At 48.3% G+C, this 18047-nt stretch overlaps 1 protein-coding gene across 1 annotated transcript in view; it reads left to right on the top strand.

Annotated features, from left to right (window-relative positions):
- Nucleotides 1–18047, top strand: part of Sh3bp5 (SH3 domain binding protein 5) — a 65574-nt gene that overhangs the window by 34661 nt on the left and 12866 nt on the right. Inside the window, exon 4 of the mRNA XM_027389524.2 lies at nucleotides 16453–16617. Within this exon, the coding sequence (XP_027245325.1) occupies nucleotides 16453–16617 (165 nt within the window). The remainder of the gene's footprint in view (nucleotides 1–16452; nucleotides 16618–18047) is intronic.

Raw genomic sequence — 18047 nt, forward strand, 5'->3', positions numbered from 1 at the left:
TAAGTTTGAAGCCCTGGGTTTGAGAATCAGAACTGCCCCTCCCCCCCCAAAACCCTCCAAAAAACAAAAAACAACAAACCACAAACAACAAAAAGGCAGGATGACACACAGCTATAATCTTCAGCTTCCAGAGGACAGGAGATCAAGGTCAGACTGTGCAATAGCATGTTGACATAAAAACACAGCTCTCACCTCAAGGGAATAAGATTTTATTCTGGAGCTAGATTTGAATGACCAAGTCCCAGGAAACTCAGAGCTAGGTTACCCCAGGTTCTGTGTTCCCATACAGAAGCAATTTCATGGAGTTTTTTTTTGGGGGGGGGTTGTTTGTTTTTTTCATTGAGACAGGGTCTCTCTGTGTAACAGCCCTGGCTGTACTGGAACTCACTCTGTAGACTATGCTGGTCTTGAACTTACAGAGACCCATCGGCCTCTGCCTCACGAGTGCTGGGATTAAAGTCATGCACCACCACACTGGCTCATGGACTTTTATAGCAACGAAATAAAGGTTATGAATCAAGGCCTTTAAAAAATAGACTGGTGGGTGCGTTAGAGAGGCAGATAACTCAAGATGGGGTAAAGTATGCTATGGGCCTGAGATACTATCAGATGATATCCTAGCTTTTGGCTTGGTGGAAGCTAAGTGGTCTGTTAAGTTAATAAATTCCAAAAGGTTTTTATCTGTTAGTCACAAGATGTTCTGATATAGACTAGGCAAGGAGTGGCTATCTAGGGGCCTACAGCTAGCCTGAGATAAGGTAATTGGAGTCTGGACCTGCAGCATTCCAATCTCTGCGCATCACTGCAGTTCTAATCAGCCAGTGGCCTTTGGAGCCTCAGCTTCTTTCCAGGAATTCTCTTACAAGCAGTATGTGCTCTAAACCACTGAGCCATCTCTCTGGCCCTCTTGTTTTTATTTTTATGGGTTAAATCTGGCAAGCCTGCAGAAGAAGGAAGCCGCATTGAGGTATTAGCAGGTGAAGGAGAATTTGGGATGTTAGCTGTCCTTCTTTGGGCTTCTGACTCACAGCTTGTGAAGCCATGCAGGCCTATTTTGCAGGGACCCATTGCTTATCTGGAGGTGATCCTGGCTCAGGCACACAATAAGCACAGTCTGGTGTTGCTGTGCTGGGCAACTGCCTAGCCTGGGGACTCAGCTAAAGAACTGGAGGCTTTTCCTGCCCCATAGTCCCCTAACAAAGCTGCTGGGAGCTGGTCAGCCCCAGACAGAATTCCAAAGGGCTTCATGGGAGGCCATGGCAGCTGGCTCTGTCTGAAGAGTCTTCTGGAATTTGGGCCCCTCAGAAGCTGTTTCTTCCCTTGACTTCTCCAGCCACTGGTTTCCTGGTTTCTCCCTTGCAGCTTCCTCCTCTCTCCCTCTCCTTCTCCCTTCCTCCCTTTATTTATCTGTTTGTTTATTTGGAGACAGTTTCACTCTGTAGCCTATGCTTACTTAGAACTCACTATATAGCCCAGGCTTGAACTCCTGGCAATCCTGCAACTTCAGCCTCCCATGGAAGGTGGTGTTATTTTTCTCAAACTGCCACACCTGGCTTCAATTTTCTACCTTCTCCTCTTTCCTTGCATATGCAAATGTGAAGGTAGTGGGTTTCATGATTACTTTCATACACGGATATGATAATCAGTAACATCCACTCCCCTTCTCACTGGCCCCTCTCCTCTGCTTTTATGTAGTCCTTTTTCTATCATGTCTGCTAAAAAAGAACTGAATTAATAGTTCTGTTTTGAGACAAGTCTCACTGTGTAGCTCAGGATGACTTTCAACTCAGTCTCCCTCTTCAGCCTGGTTTTTTGTTTGTGTTTTGAGAGCTGGACTCATGTAGCCTAGGCTGGCACAGAATTTACTGTGTAACCAAGAATGACCTGAACTCCCAATCCTCTTGCCGGTCTTCCCTGTGCTGTGATTGCAGACATGCAAAACCACGCCTGCCTTCCTCTTTTTAGCTTGGTTTCCGCATGTGCGATAAAACACGTGATACCCGCCTTTCTGCCTAACATTACTGCCCTACTTAGTTTCAGTTGTTTGTCAGCATGGCAGCCAGAGTCAGAGTCACCTGAGAGGGAAGCCCTAGCTGAGGAATTGCCTGGATCAGATTGGTCTGTGGGCATTCTGTGGTGAGTGGTCTTATCAGCTGATACAGGAGGACCCAGCCCACTGTGGGCGACTCCATCCCTAGGCAGGTCTAATCCTGGTCTATATATATAAGCTAGTTAAGTATGAGCCTGCAAGTGGCCAGCTAGCATCAGCATCCTCTATGGTCCCTACTGTACTCCTTGACTCTGAGTTTTCTGGTCCTGCCATCAGATTCCTGCCTTGAGTTTCTGCTCCAGCTTCCTTCAAAGAGGGCCTGGAAACATGAGATAAGTAAACCCGTTTCCCCTCACATTGCTTCTGGTCAGAATATTTTGTTACAGTGACAGAGAAGTGACAAAAACAATTATTATCCTCAGTCCCACTGATGTTTCTCAACAAATAGCATGCTTTTGCTTGTTGTGGCAGATGGTTTCGGTGGACACTGGAAAAGCTACTGTGTGCTCATTAGTTTATCCTAACCCTTTGCTCTGGAGAAGCTGCTGGGTTTCCTTATTTGTAAAAGGATGACTTTGAGAGCTCCTGGGGCTCTCGCAGCCTTTGAATTCTTAACCTGAGCTTCAGGCTAGCCCAGTGAACGTCTACATAGAGAAAGCCTGGGAAGTCTGTTTTCACACCAGCCTGGGTCCTCCTCCAAGGCAGTAGGAAGTATCTATACTAAATACAAATACTTTTTGTATTTTTAAATATTTCTTTTTATCTCTGGTATATGTTCATGCATGTGTGCATGAATAAATGGTGGGCCAGAAGAAGCCATTCGGTCCTCTGTAGCTGAAGGACTAGGTGGTTGTGAGCCACCTGATGTGGGTGCTGGGAACTGAGCTGGGGTCCTTTGAAAATGCCCGTCAGCCCTGAGCCATCTCTCCCGTCCCACCACATGTTTTTGGGGATAGAAGGAAGAACAGGATGGGTATTTATTCCCTTGCTTTAGAGACTGTTACGTGGAGTCTCACACAGTCCGTTGCTTCCATTTATTGCTAGAACCTGGTTTTATATAGTTCACTATCTTCTAAAAAGGTGCCTGGCTGGACTAGCCGACAGATAGGCATCTGTGACCCACAGAGCAGGCCTGGGACCCCTCTGGACAGAAGCACTGTGTGTCTACCCAAATTCCTTTGCTGACTCACATGCCGCCCTTGCTGTGTGAGAGACTTCCTTTCTCTTGTCTTGTATGGGAGTTCTGTGAGGAAACCCTTGCTTCCCACACATCTGCAAGTGGATGCACTTGTGTTTTGTAAAGTTACAGAATCCACTCAGACTTTCTTTTACAAATATGATTTTGAATGACTCACTTCCCAGGGCCACATCTTGAATGCAAGCCCTCATGGCTCACGTGCACTGTTGGGATAGCCTTTCCCCTGCCTCAGTTCATCTCCTGGTGCCCCCATATCCTACACCACCTCCCATCCCAACTATCTTGCCAAAGTCAGTTGTGCTGATTGCCTCGCCCAGAGGAGCACACACGGTTAATCTTGCATTTTCTGTGGTTGGATCACGGTGCCTGGCATGTGGTCAGACATTACAGGGGTTTCCATAAGGGTGCTGGTGCAATTGGCACCTTGAACAGGACAAAGGGACCTCCCTGGAGTAAGTAAACACTGTGCAGACTTGAACTATAGCCCTGTCTCTTCCTAGGGACTCCACTACCCTCTGTAGATTCTAGGCTCGCCTTTGCTCCAAGATCATTGGAGCCAGTACTTAAAAGTCAATAGAGCAACCAGTTGCTAAGCCTGATTGATGGTCGGGGTGTGATCCCCAGGACCCACGTGGTGGAAGGAGAGAACCGACTTCCACAAGTTGTCCTTTGAACCTTCGTACCATGCTATGGCACATGCATGCCACCCCTCCCCACATACACACGCACATAAAATGTAATACATTTAAGAAAAGTTAGTGCTCTGATTAGTGTGTGCCTCTCAAGTCCTGTTCCCTGGGGAACCGTGACTGCTGAGCTCTTTGCTTCGGTGTCCACTTTCAGGCCTCGGAGGCAAACACAGGGCAAGAGGCTTTCAAGTGCAGGCTGCCCTGACCATTCCTGCTATGCTTCTCTGACTCCGTGTGGTCCTTCAGCATGCCGCTCCCCACCAGCTCACAGTTGTCAGAACCTGGAGTTCTCACGATTCTTCAATAGTCAGGGATGTTCTGTATCGTTGCATGTTCTGTTGCTCTCAAAAAAAAAAAAAAAAAAAAGTTGGGGTTTATGGAAATTTTAGAATAGGGATATTTAACTAATAAAATCTGTGTAGCTGTTATAAAAATCTGAAAAAGTCCAAAATCAGACAATGGTTCCAAGCATTCAGGTAAGGGATGCTTAGCCTGTAGTCCTATGAATCTAGCCCAGCCTGCCAGGTAAGAGGCTGGGTTGGGGCAGGAGCTTGACACTTCAGTGAGCTAAGTGCACCAGGAAACTGATAGAGCCAAATGAGCCAGGGAAACCCTGAAAGCCTGAGCAAGCAGGCCTGGGAAGCCAGGGTCCCCAGCTAGCCCAGGTTTCTAGATGCAGATTATCTGCTGTCCTGGTGATGAGACTCGGTGTCTCAATAAGATTGAGAAAATCAGGTAGCAAAGTTATTCAAGATATTGGTTCCCAATAATTTTAGCAATTTTCTTTCTATTTCTTTAAAACTGTGTGTGTGTGCGCGTGCGAGCGTGCGTGCGTGCGTGTGTGTCAGAAGACAACTTCACAGAGGCTGGCACTCCTTATACTATGTGAGTCCTGGGGACCAAACTCAAGGCCATCAGGCTCCAAAACAAGTGTCTTTACCGACTGAGCCGTCTTATTGGCTATCTCCTGCTTTTTTTTTTTTTAAAACTGGTATATCAATTTATTTAAAGAGTTAACTTAGGCATTTGCATTGGTGGCTAAAGCCTCCTGCTCAACTCTGCTTGATGTAGTCTATCACTCAGAAGTCTGTGTAATCACAGAGTGGCTGTGGACTGTCAGACTTGGAACTCTTCCCCACACTGTTTTTCTTGTAGTGATTTCTTTTTTTTTTTCTTTTCTTTCTTTCATTTTTTTTATTTTTTATTTTATTTTATTTTATTTGAGTACTGAGCTACTCTGTAAACCAGGTTGGCCTCAAACTCACAGAGATCTGCCTCCCAGGTGCTGGGATTAATTAAAAGTGCGTGCTACCACATATGGCCTCTTGTAGTGATTCTTAAGGTCTTGGTGAATGCAAACTAGTCCTTTCATTTTCTAAGGACCATTTCCTTTATGCCTCTGGGCAAATCAGCATCTGCTTTTCTCCAGACTTCACCCTGCACCTGGTAAGGGCCATTGGGTTCCCCAGGTGTCTTTCTGTATCTTGAAAAGCCATAGCTGGGATGTGGCTTTCTGACCAAGAGCAAACAGTGGTGAGACAGGATGGCACAGAGCTCTCCTGCATCCTCAGCCATACCTCAGAAGATGCTGGGTGCTTTTCAAAGTTGGTTTCACACATGCTACCAGATGGCAAAATACACACAGAATCCTGGACCTGGGAGTTCCAAGATGTTGAAGTTTCCCCCAGGCCTGTGTTTCCTGAAGACTCACTGGGATCTGGGTTATATAACCTCAAGCTTTGAAGAGATAAAGTGCAGTGAGGGGATGAGCTGGGGCTGGAGGCATTCCTTTGGTGACGTATGCATACCATGGGCGAATCATCCCAGTGTGCTTTCACAGTGTCCTTCCTCAGACACTTCCGAGAGCAAACACACAGGGAGACGCATTGATTTTATTGTGTATGTGAGCCATAGGAGAGCAAAAAGAACCACACATGCCTTAAAATAAGTGGCCACAAGGGCATTGTTCACAGCATGGCTCCTAGCTGGATACCTTAATTAAACAAATATTTCTTACACACTGGCAGCCTTCTAGGTATGGGAAGGAAAACCGTAGCAGTGGGGCTGGAGGAATCAAGAATCAAGCGGCTCAGTGGTTAAGAGTGCTTCTGCGCTTCCACAGAGCTGGAGTTTGGTTTCCAGCGCCCACACTGGGTAACTCACAACTTCGTAACCCATCTAGATCCAGTAGAATTGACATCCTCTTCTGGCCTCTCTGGGCACCTGGATGTGTGGAGCATGCACGTGCGCGCACACACACACACACACACACACACACACACACACACACACACACACACACACACACACACACACACACACACGCACACAAGAAAGACAAAGGCAGCATGGACAGCCATGCCCTCAGGAGGCTTCTGTAGTCCTAAGGGAGACTGTGCCCCTACTGTGAATGAATGAGGGGATGATGTGTATTGGATTTGTGCTGCAGTATCTTGACCTCAAGGCTCCTGGGCCTGGGGAACTGACTAGGCTTCACCTAGTTGTGCTGGTTCTATAATCGAGTTGCCCTGGTGTTTCCTTCCACTGTGTTCTCTCTTCACATTCTTCCTGGCTCTGTCGCAGATCTGCAGGCTGGGAGGTGCCCTGAGCCTCCATTGCAGAGCGTGAGGAGGTGTTTGCTGAACTCATTCTGTATAGGATGATGAGGCCTCTGCCTCTGCAGCCCTTGGGAATGACGCCACAGAAGCCCCAGGCTCCAGGAGGCTGGAGCCCAGCCTGGACAGATGTTCTCCAGTCCCCACAACTCGGACACTCCCTCTGACTTTCTGAGCACTTTTGTCGCAGAGGCGTGGAGACTGTGCGTTAGCATGGTGGAGAGCTGCCTCCAGGTGGGCATAAGGAAAGCACAGGGTTGACTCAGGAAAGCCTGGCATGGGTCAGGGTGAGTGCGTGCGCTGGTGGGGTGGCGTGTGGATGCTCTGGTCTGTTGTGGCTACCCATCCCTGCACCACCCTGTCTCTGAGTCCAGAGAGATGGTCTCATGTCTCTTCATGTCTTTATAGTGTTAGCAGAGTTTTTCTGGCCTAAAGGGGATTTCAAGAAGTTTGTGGTCGTTTGTTTTCCCCGGAACAATGGGAAATGTTCTGTGTAATGTGCTGTCGGGTAGTTGTGCCGGTAGAACCCGATTGTGGCCTTTTTGAGCACATTGGGGACCCCGTACAATTCCTATTCAATCTGGCTGTGGGGTGCGAATGATGACGATAAAGGAGATGCAGGAGGGTTCGGAGGCACCTACGGTCGCCTGTGGTAGGTGTGGTGGTGTTGGCCATACTTGTCTCTTGTGGAGTTTTTGGTCTGCAGGCTCACCTGCAGGGTGCAGGCTGCCTTTGAAAGTTATCGACCACAGGTTGGAGAGTCTAAGTCACACGTGGTGGTGGTTGCCTGTTGGTACTGGGCCAGCCTGAACTACATGAGAACCATATTTCAATACCACCACCACCGCCCCACATCCTCGGAAAGAAAGAGCTGTTAGTGCTGATGACAGAACACAGTGCTCACTAATTACTATTCTTTCAACTTTGTGTGCCCTTAAGACATTCCTGAGTAACCAGGTGTGGTGGTGCACTCCTTAAGTCCTAGCACTAGGAAGACAGAGGCAGGTGGGTGTCTGTGAGCGTGGGGCAGGGAGTTCCTAAGTTTTTAGCCAGGTGTGGTGTGTGCAGGGTACAGAGTGCATATCTATAATTCCTGCACTGAGAAATCCAAAGCGGGAGGATTTGTGTGTGTGTGTGTGGTATTGGAAACTGGTGACTGAACTTGGGACCTTCTGCACATGCCTTGTAAGCTGCCAAAAGACTAAGTTGTTCTGGCTGGCATTGAATTTGTGATTCTTCCTTAACCTCCTGAGTAACTGGGAGTATAGACCTGCTTCACCAGGCAAGGGTTGGCCAGGAGGATCTGGAGCTGAAGTCAGTCCAGGCCACACAGTGAGGCACTTTCTACCTACCCTTTCGACCCTATGAGGCCAACGGCAATGGTATTGTATGAATGTAGTCTCCATGCCTGTGTGTGGAAAGCCTGGTACTTTTTGTAATGTGCATATCTGGTGATTTCTGGCACTTTCTCTCTGCCTAATAGCTACCCCAACATAGCTACCACACAGGTCCTGCCTCCCCTCCACTCAGTAAGCCACAGAGTTCACCACCTACTCCATATTCTTATACCTGCCATTCCTTCAATAGGAAACACAACCCTACCCCCCTCACCATCCTAGGGGACTCCTATTCACCCTTTAAAACCCACTTCAAATGTCCCATCTTCTGTGTGTTCTTGATTGACTACAGAATACTGGACTCCTGTTAGTTATTCTATCTTCTTTCTTATGACTCTTAAAAAGTTATTGGCCATTATCTTCCCCAGAGTAAATAGTCCTATTGATACTTCTGGGAAAGAAAAATCAGTCTTCTCTAATAGAGTGTACTGGTGGGTATATCAACCACACTGCAGGGCAGACCTCATGTGTAGGAGTAGTTGGCCAACACAAAACACTCCATGGTTTGTGTGTGTCGTGGGAGCACATGTTTTGTTTTCGTTTTGATTTTTTTTGTTTCATTTTTAGGAGAGAAAGTATATGGAGTTGGGTGAGTAGAGATGTGGTAACAGCCTGGGAGGAATTGAGGGAGGCGATGGAAGATGTAAGCGGGGGAAAATGCCTGGCTCAGCAGTTAAGAGAACTTGCTCAGCCATGAGAGCCAAAGTTTGGATCACAACACCTACATAACAAACTGAGCATTCTGCAAATAACTGTAACTCTAGCTGTAAGGTGTCCAGTATCCTGTCTGGCATCCGTATGATCACAGGTACACACATATATTCACATTCATGCATGTCCACGCAACACAAACACACAACAAATCTCTTAGAAAACAAAACAGCCTAAGCTCAGTGGTGTCCCCTGATGCATGCTCCTTAGCCGGCCTCTGCCTTGCAGAACACATCTGTGGTTCCCCGAGGTAATGCTGTGTTTAGATACTGTAAGGCTTCCTGGGTCTTATCAGAGGCCTTGGCATTCCAGCTGGAGACGGGGAGCCACTTGTTCAAGGTTGCAGGCCCAAGACAGTGGTCTTTGTCGGTACCAGGAATGTACCCTGTTCTCCCATATCTCTGGACACAGCCTCCTGCCTCATAGTGACCCAATTGTCCTAGCCATCAATGCCAGTTCTGTGCAAGGCACTGCAATGTGTCTTTTGTTAACATGCTGGTTAAGAGCTGGGAACCCTGGGGAACTGGGACGCCACAGGGGGGCTGTTTGTTTTTATTGGGGATGGTTGGAAGTATGGGTACCTTTCCTCACAGTCCCTCCAGAAGGCTATGCCTGCAGGCTAGAGCAGAAGGTTCATTGGTGGAGAGGAAGGAGAGGAGGAGGTGGGGTCAGAACTCCTAATGTTTCCAGGTCCTTGACTGAGACCAAGGCCCAGGGTGGGAAGAGACACTGTTTCCAGTTCCAGCTTCCTAGTTCTGTTTTCTTTTAGAGGCTAAAGTGCCTCTTTTTGTTTTATTACTACTACTACTATTTATTATTATTATTATTATTATTATTATTATTATTAAAATGTATGGTGTGCATGTGTATACCATAGCATTGGTGTGGTGGTCAGAGAACAATTTTGTGGAGTCACTTCTATCTATGGGGGTTCTAGGATTGAACCCAGGTCATCAGGTTTGCATGGCAGATACTTACATCTCTGTCTCCCTCCCTCTCTCTCTAAGTATCTCTTTCCCCCATCCCCTCCCTCCTTCTATCCCCGGTTGTTTTTCTTTTCTTTCCTCATGCCCCTTCTGTGATGACCCTAGGGTCTTGTACATTCTAGTCACCGAGCTGCAGCCCTAACCCACCCTAGTTCCTTATCTATACCTCTGCTCCTATCAGCACCAGCTTCTTAGCTGCCAATGAGGTATAATGATGGAGTGAGTGGCCTTCCCCTAGTTAGCATCCAGCATCCCCTCTGGTGTAAGTCAACAAACACTCCACCACCTTGGAGTGTTGGGTGATGGATGATTCAGTCACTTCTATGCCCTGAGTCTGCATTTTGTTCCCCAGTGGAGGGAAGGATGATTGTATTCTCAGATTCATCTGTGTCTTTCAGACTCTGAAGCCAGATGCCTCTCCTGCAGATGGCATAGTAGCAGGCCAAGTCATGAGTGGATGTGTGGGACCGAGGTTCAGTCCTGCTGAACTGCACAAACCAGAGGGTGGTGTGTAGTCTATAGGTATAGAATCTAGTTCATTCTTGTCTAGCGTGTGTAGGGCCCAGGAAGAACAGTCACTGCTGTCTGTCCCCTACCGCATGCCCCTGCCACATTGCCTGGTCCAGGACTTCTGCCATCAGCAGCCCCATAGCAGATGGGCCTCTCACTGCTACAGCACAGCAAGTGTGGGAGGAAGCCCCAGTAGGACTGTGGGTACACCCTTCTGGAGAGGGTGGGCGGGGAGAAGTTGGCATCTGTTGTGTCCCTGTAGCCACAGGAAGAGTGTGGTCGGGAATGTGTTGTTCCTAGAGGCCCTGCTGCACGTGGCTGGCATTGGTATAAGTTGCTAGTCATTGCGTAGAGGTATGAGCCCGAGAAGGAAGTTGAAATAGGCTGACATGCTGATTCAGGCTGAGTTGCTGTGTCACCATTTTTGTCCTATACTGTTGACAATATATTACCCAACCATCCACCCATATTGTCAGTGTCAGAAACACCCTGTCAGCTGATACCTCATGATCCAGGGAGGGACTGCCCATAGCCTTCCTTAGAAAAGTGAGGGGTCTAGACTGGGTGGCCTGTAGCCCTCATTATACCCGGACCTTTGGTGTAGTCAATACAAATGTTTGGATGCCCTTCAGAGAGTGATTACGGACTGCATGGATACCCTGCTTGTTGCTTTTTGGCAGCCTCTTCTACTTTTCACACCCACCCCATCCATGACATTTTGTAGAATGTTCATACATTTTCAAGTGCTTTACAGTCACACCTGACTAGGGCTGGTGTGCAATGAGGGTCACCTACCCAGCTCATTCATGAGCAGCCTTTAAAAATTCTCCCCATGGCTATTTCCGTGAACTCTGTCCACATCCCTGAGTCGTGGAGGTATTTCAGTCTTTTCCTGTGTGCATCTTATAGCCCAAACAGAGCTGTGCATCTGCCCCAGTGGTACTCTTAGACGCAAGCCTCACCTCTCCAGTTTACTCATTGGTTTGCTCTGCTGAGTTAACCACTGCATGGCCTGAGCAACACCTCGGAGCCAGAGCCAAAAGCCCTTAGTCAGACCATATGGTAATAACAGGGTCTGGGGCTTTTGTGCTTCAAAGGCTGAATTTCATTAGTTGTATCAAGGATCTCTGGGTGTCATCTTTCATACAATGGTGAAGAGCATTTGCCTGACATGTGTGAGCTCCTGGGTTCCATCCACAGGATGGATGAATGGATGGATGGATGAACGAACTAGATAATCAGCTTTCTCTGTGATTAACTCTCTGGTTAACTCAGCAGAGCAAACCAATTTAGCAAAATTGGCTTCTGCTGTTTGAAGTTCTTTGCTATACCTGGGATGCTCTCTCAAGTTGAATCTCAAATTCAGGCAGTAGCTCTTGGATGATTCTAATGGCATGGCCTGAGATCCAACACATGAGAAATCTATGCTAAGATATTTTAGTAACTGACCTCTTCCCTCACACTCTTGAGTACTTCACCTCTCTCACAGTTCATGGCTGGCTTCACACGAGAGTTCCTTGTGAATGTGCCCATTTTCCTAACCTACCTGGGGTCCCATATTTAGAGGCTGGCCTCTGTGTTCTGGAGCAGAGTCTCCAAGAAGCATTTAACAGATGTGGAATCACATGTTTCTGTTTCTTGCTGGCCAGTGAGCCGTAGAGTGTTCCTTCTCTCCTGTGCCTGCCTTATTTGTCCTGTGTGTATAGTTTTAGGAAGTGGATGTGAGTAGCCCTTGGTGTGGTGTGCATGCCCATAACCCCACTGTAGGTAGAAGGATCAGGTAGTCACACCCTAGCTATGTAGTAAGTTGGAGGTCTTCCTGGACTACATGACACTCCCTGTCAGAGAGAGCAAGGGAGAGAGGGATGTTTTATGAAAGGTGGTCTCCACTGTGCACCTCTGAAGTCCCCACATGTATCCACAGCTGCTTTTACCTTCTAGGTGTTCCTTATGCAGCACCTCACTTCGTCACATTGCTGTACCAAAGTGCCATAGACAAAGCCTTTAAGCAGCAGACTTATTCTGGAGGCTAGAAGTCCTGCAGAGACATTGTCTGGTGGGGAGTCTCTCTGGACTCCCACCATGTGCTCACTGGAGCTCATGACCATTCTTTTTTGAAGATTCCCCTTTTGCCTGTGTGTGTGTGTGTGTGTGTGTGTGTGTGTGTGTGTGTGTGTGTGTAAGAGGGTGCTGGGTCCCCAGGAGCTGGAGTCACAGGTGACTGTAAGGCACCTGACCTGAGGAGTGCTGGCAGCTGACTTCCCCTCGTCATCTGCTGGAGCAATAAGTGCACTTAACCACTGAGTTCTCTCCAGCCCTCAAATTCATTCTTCATGAGGCTGGTCTAGGCCTGTCTCAAAATTAAATGAATAAATAAATAAACACAGGTCTGGGAGGTGGCTCAAAGAGTAGAGTACTTGTTATTCAAGTGTGAGGACTGCAGTTAGGACCCCTGTCACCCATGTAACTGTTGGGTGGGTGTGGCAGCCTGTTTGTAATCCTGGTTCCTGGAAAGGGACAGAGAACCCTGGAAGAAGCTGGGAAGTCAAACTAGCTGAACTGATAAGCTCTGGGTTCACCTGAGAGATCCTGCCTCACTGTATAATGTAGAGAGCCATTGAAGAAGACACCATTGTCAGGCTTTCAATGCAAATGAGCACAAGCAGGTCTGGAGAGATAGCTCAGTGGTTAAGAGTATATATCACTCCTGAAGAAGACCTGGGTTCAATTCCCAGCACCCATACTGGGCAGAAAAAAAAAATGTCAGGCGTTGGTGGTGCATGCCTTTAGAGGCAGGCAGATCTCTATGAGTTAAGGGCCAGCCTGAGTGCCAGGATAGGCTCCAAAGCTACACAGAGAAACCCTGTCTCGAAAAAACAAACAAAACAAAACAAAACAAAAAACAAAAAAACTTGTAGCAAATGAACACACATGTACACATACCACACACACACACACACACACACACACACACACACACACACACACACACACACACACACACACACACACCACAAACAAAATAACAAACCACAAAGGCCGGGTGTAGTGGGGAGGCAGAGACAGGAGGATTGTGGCAAGTTCAAGGGCTGACCTAGTCTACATGGCAAGTTCCAGGCCAGCCAATGCTGTCTAATGAGACCTTAAAAATAAGAGTGATTTGACTCATCTTTGTAATCCCAGACTTCAGGAGAGTGAGGCAGGAGGATTGCCTTGAGTTTGACCCCAACCTCAAAGAAAGATAGCTCAAAAACTAAAGTAAACAAACAAATGAAAGAAGGGGCCGAGACCCCACTTTAGAGAATGTTAGGGTTTGAGGGGATGAATTCCTGTGTCTTAGAGCTGGTGCAAAGCTGTGGGTAGAATGAGGTTGGAGGGACGGGTCACAGTTTACCCTTTCTTGAACCTGTCTGGAGAGATGGAGGCCCACGGGCTGTCTGTCCTGGGAGAAGGAAGACTGGGTAGGCTCAGCTGGGGAGGGAAAGTCATGTCTGTCTTTCAATGGCTGGTCAGTTCTAGAGAGGGTGTGCATCTCTATCCCTGTGTGGCGTAGGCTACCCCAGTGGATGTAGTTGGCTGGTAGGTAGGTATTCATTAAGGCTTGTATTTTTATTTTATTTTTTGAGACAAGATCTTGTTGTATAGCCCAGGCTGGCTTTTTAAAAGTGTTCCTTGACAGGTAGTACACACCTTTAATCCCAGCGCTTGAGAGGCAGTGACAGGTAGATCTTTGAGAGTTCAAAGCCAGCCTGATCTACAAAGTGAGTTTCAGGACAGCCAGAGCTGTTACACAGAGAAACCCTGTCTGAAAAAAAAAAAAAAAAAAAAAAAAAAGCCCAGCCAAACAAAACAAATGCTTACTTTCAGCATTACAGACATCCTACAGCCCCTGTCTCATAAGTCCAGAGTCTCAAATGCTCTCTCTGACCACAAGTGCTCCCTGGTCTCCTTCACCTGAGCTGCAGCTCCTCCCTGCCCTTCAGGCCTCTCTTCAGGACCTTCCTTTAGGAATCCTTCCTCTTATGGGAAGCAAGTCCCCCTTCTCATGCCCTCGTGCACAACCTGGAAGCATAGATTTGTGCACTCCAGCCACAGGTGGCTCTCAGTCTCCTGAGTGGATCTCTGGTCTGAGGGCTGGGATTGTGGGTGTGCGCAGGCAGGGCTGACCAGGGAATGTCATCATGGGTCACCATGGGTCACCGAGCTGTTTCTCCCCCGGGGTTGCTGCGCTGTAGTCTCTGTAGTCGCTGTAGTCTCGGTTTCTTTTCCCCTTCATTTTCTTTGCAAAGTACCTTCAGGCTATGTGAAGATTCCTCTAAGTCATATGAGACTTTCTCTGGGGAAGGGTGGAGCCCTGTTGTTCCCCTCCTAAGTCCCAAGGGCTGTCCTGTTAGTGTCCCATCAGGGCTTCTGTAATTGGCCCAGGGACCCTGTTGACTGGGTGGGGGCAGGGCCGGGTGGGGACTGTGGCAAATTAGCACTTGTAGCAGTGGCCTGCCCTTGGCTCTGGTAGGAAATTGGAGGTGAGCCCAGGGAGAGTGGTGCCTGTAGTGTGTGCTGCTTTCTTTCTACAGTGAGTGGAGGTTGGAGGACGGCCTCAGGTGTCGGCTCTCGCTTGCCTTTTACCTTGTTTGAGATGGTCTCATTTTGTCCCGAGCTCCCCAGGCTAACAGCTGGCCTGTGAGCTTCTGGGGAGCCTCCTGTCTCCAACATCTCCTGTCTTGCCGTGGAGTGCTGGGATTATAGATGTGTGCTACTGGATCTGGCTTTATGTGGGATCTGGGGACCCAAACTTAGGTCCTTACACTTGTACACCAAGCGCCTTTCCCACCAACCCATCTCCCCAGCCCTGTTTCTGATGCAGTCACACAGTCACATCACCAAAGTAGTCTAGTATATCTCAAATATCTCATCACTGATCAGAAAAATGGCTAATGGGATAATTTACATTTTTTGTACTGAGCCTTTGAAATGAGGTATTTTTTTCTTTTCATGTGAATGTGTGTGGTGTATATACATGTGTGTTTGTATATTCACGTGTGGCACACACATGAGCAGGTATTCATGAATGTGTGGGTACATGTGCATGTGTATGGGTATCAGGAATTCCCTCACTCAGTTGTCTACCTTATTTTTGGAGACAGGGTCTCAATCAAACCCAGAGTTCTGAGATATAGCTACTCTCTCTAACCAGTTTGTTTCAAGGATCTGCTGTCTTCATTTCTGAGCTGTGGCAGCTGCCACACCTCCCCAGCATTTATGTGAGCTTTGGGGATCTGAACCTCTAGTCCTCTTGCTTGTGTAGCAAGCACATTAACCACTGAGCTCTCTCCAGGCCACAAGAGAGGTTTGCATTCATTTCTTGTTAACCACATTTGGCCTGAGATTGTTCAGCCACTAAAGTGCTCATTGTACAAGCAGCAGGGCCTGACCTCTCAATACCTAGAACCCATATAAGAAAGCCAGGCATGGTGGTATGGGCTTGTAATCCCAGCACTGGAGGGATGAATGGATTCCTGGGGCTCACTGGCTGGCCGCCTAGCTTAACAGGTGAATTTCAGGCCAGTGAGAAACCTTGTCACAAGGCTCCAAGATTAACCTTAGGCTTCTCAGCATGTACACATGCACACACACATAGACACATGTACACATACACATGTACACACACATATACACATCTACACACAAGCATCATCACACGTGCTATGAGGACAGCTGCAGTTTGTGTTAACAATGTCTTCCTGAAAGCAGGGTTGTTTTGGTAATAGGTCCCAGGCCTGGCCACTGCCACACGTGGCCTGTCTCTGCAGCTAGTGTGGACTGAGCCAGTGGCTATGCTAGGTGGCACTCACTCATGTGGGGTGTTTGCCTGAAGCCTTGCTTCTGACCAGCTTTGGAATCTCAGGAGAGGCTGTTTATCAGCTTCTGTGCCTCATCTGTAGCATGAAGTCCCATAGCTATGGTTTCTGAGGCACTTTTGGTTCCATGTGCAGGGAAGGTGCCCAGGACTGCTGCGCCTGCCAGCGCTCTGTTCCTGAGCCAGGGTGTTGGAGAATGGCTACAACTGGCTTAGCCATTGCCATGGCAGATGCAAGACCCATGCATTTACTTATCTGTTGAGCTTCAGACTGTGAAGACTGTATGCTCACCTCTCTGGGTTCCACTCAGCCATCAGCCACCTGTTACCCTGTCCCATGTATGAAGGACCTGTGACTCGTCTCTGAGGGTGGTGGTGATGGGCCCCAGGGACTCCTGGTCTTTGTCTCAGGCCTCACAAAGACCTTCTCTCTCAACAGGCTCAGCTGGAAGCTCAGAAAGCCACACAGGACTTCCAGAGGGCCACTGAGGTGCTCCGTGCTGCCAAGGAGACCATCTCCCTGGCTGAGCAGCGGCTGCTGGAGGATGACAAACGACAGTTTGACTCTGCTTGGCAGGAGATGCTGAATCATGCTACTCAAAGGGTAGGAGTGATAGTGTGGATGCTGGTCGTGGGTACCCGGCCTGTATGCTGTATATTCTTTGGCTCCCCACAGGAGTAGAGACAGGTTTCTGGGTTGCATACAGTGCCTCCTGTAAAGGTCATGGGTGTAGTCTTTTGGCTGCCCTGACTTTAAGCCACACTCAGGCATGACAGTCTCCCAGTGACATGTGAGAATAATCTTTCTCTATATTGCCTGAAACTTGTCTGGTTCACATGGTCTCTGAATGTCTTGGCAGTGGAGTCTAATTTCCCAGAGGGACCAGGATACTCTCCCAAGGTCAGCTCCCAGTACACCAGAAGGACCAACCCTACCTCCCACCCCTGTGGAAGTCCCGTTAACATTCTCAACCTGCCCTTGGGTGTGTATGTTGGTGGGTGAAGTGCCTAGCCCAGAGTCAAGTGGGCACTCAGTCAAGCAGGACCTCTCAGGTGAAGTTGGGGTCTGGGGAGTAGTATGTAGTAGACAGTGGTAGCTGGGAGTGGTTGCAAGTGGGATTTATGTCACCATTATTTGGCTCTTTACCTGCTCCCAGGACTTCCTCTATTGCTCGAAATTGGAAGTGATAATTGTCTTGGTCTAGGTAAGCTACTAAACAAAATACCATAAACTGGTTGGCTCCTATGCAGAGATCTTTTTTTCTCACAATCTGGAAGCCAGGAAGTCCAGAGTCAAGGCTGGCATGTGTGGTATCTGACTTTCTGGCTCTGAGAGGGCTGTCTCCTCTTAAACTGACAAGTAGGCAGAATCTTCCTGTGCTAGGCATTGAACCCAGGACCTTTCACATTGGAGACAAGCACTGCAACACTGATCTACATCCCCACCCCCTTGGGGCCCTTGTGTAAAGGGCACTGGTCCTGCAGCACTGTTCCCTTAAGCCCACAATATCACCTCACTGGTGACATTGCTACTCTAGCAAGTAGGGCCACAGTTTGATACTGTGGACTTGGGTTTGCTGGGGTCACAGAATATTCCTGGATGCTGCTCGCTTCTGCCAGGTACAGCTCTGGTTCTTCTGATTCTTGGTCCCCTGGGTGCCAGCCTGTCCTCCCATAAGGCCAGAGGAGTGTAGAAGGGCAAGCAGATGAGCTACAGTCCCTGGGCACAGACTGTAGTTTTGGTTTCAGTGAATGACAGGAAGGCTGTCTGTGAGGCTAAAAAAGAAGTCCAGGAGTCAGTGCCAATGGCTGCTCCCCTGTCCGTGTCACCTGCCACAGTTGCTCAAGTCCTGGGGTTTCTGATGATTAAAGATGGCCTTGAGTATCTTTAGAAAAGCCTGACATACAAATGACTTCAGGAGGCAGATCTGACTTGACTTCATACCAACTCTCCCTGGGGCTGTAGACAGATGCCTGTGGCTTTGTGGCCGTGAGCTTCCTGCCCCCTAGTGGCCATGATGCTTGTAGACCCAG

The sequence above is a fragment of the Cricetulus griseus genome (genome assembly GCF_003668045.3).
Source record: "Cricetulus griseus strain 17A/GY chromosome 1 unlocalized genomic scaffold, alternate assembly CriGri-PICRH-1.0 chr1_1, whole genome shotgun sequence".
NCBI lineage: Eukaryota > Metazoa > Chordata > Mammalia > Rodentia > Cricetidae > Cricetulus > Cricetulus griseus.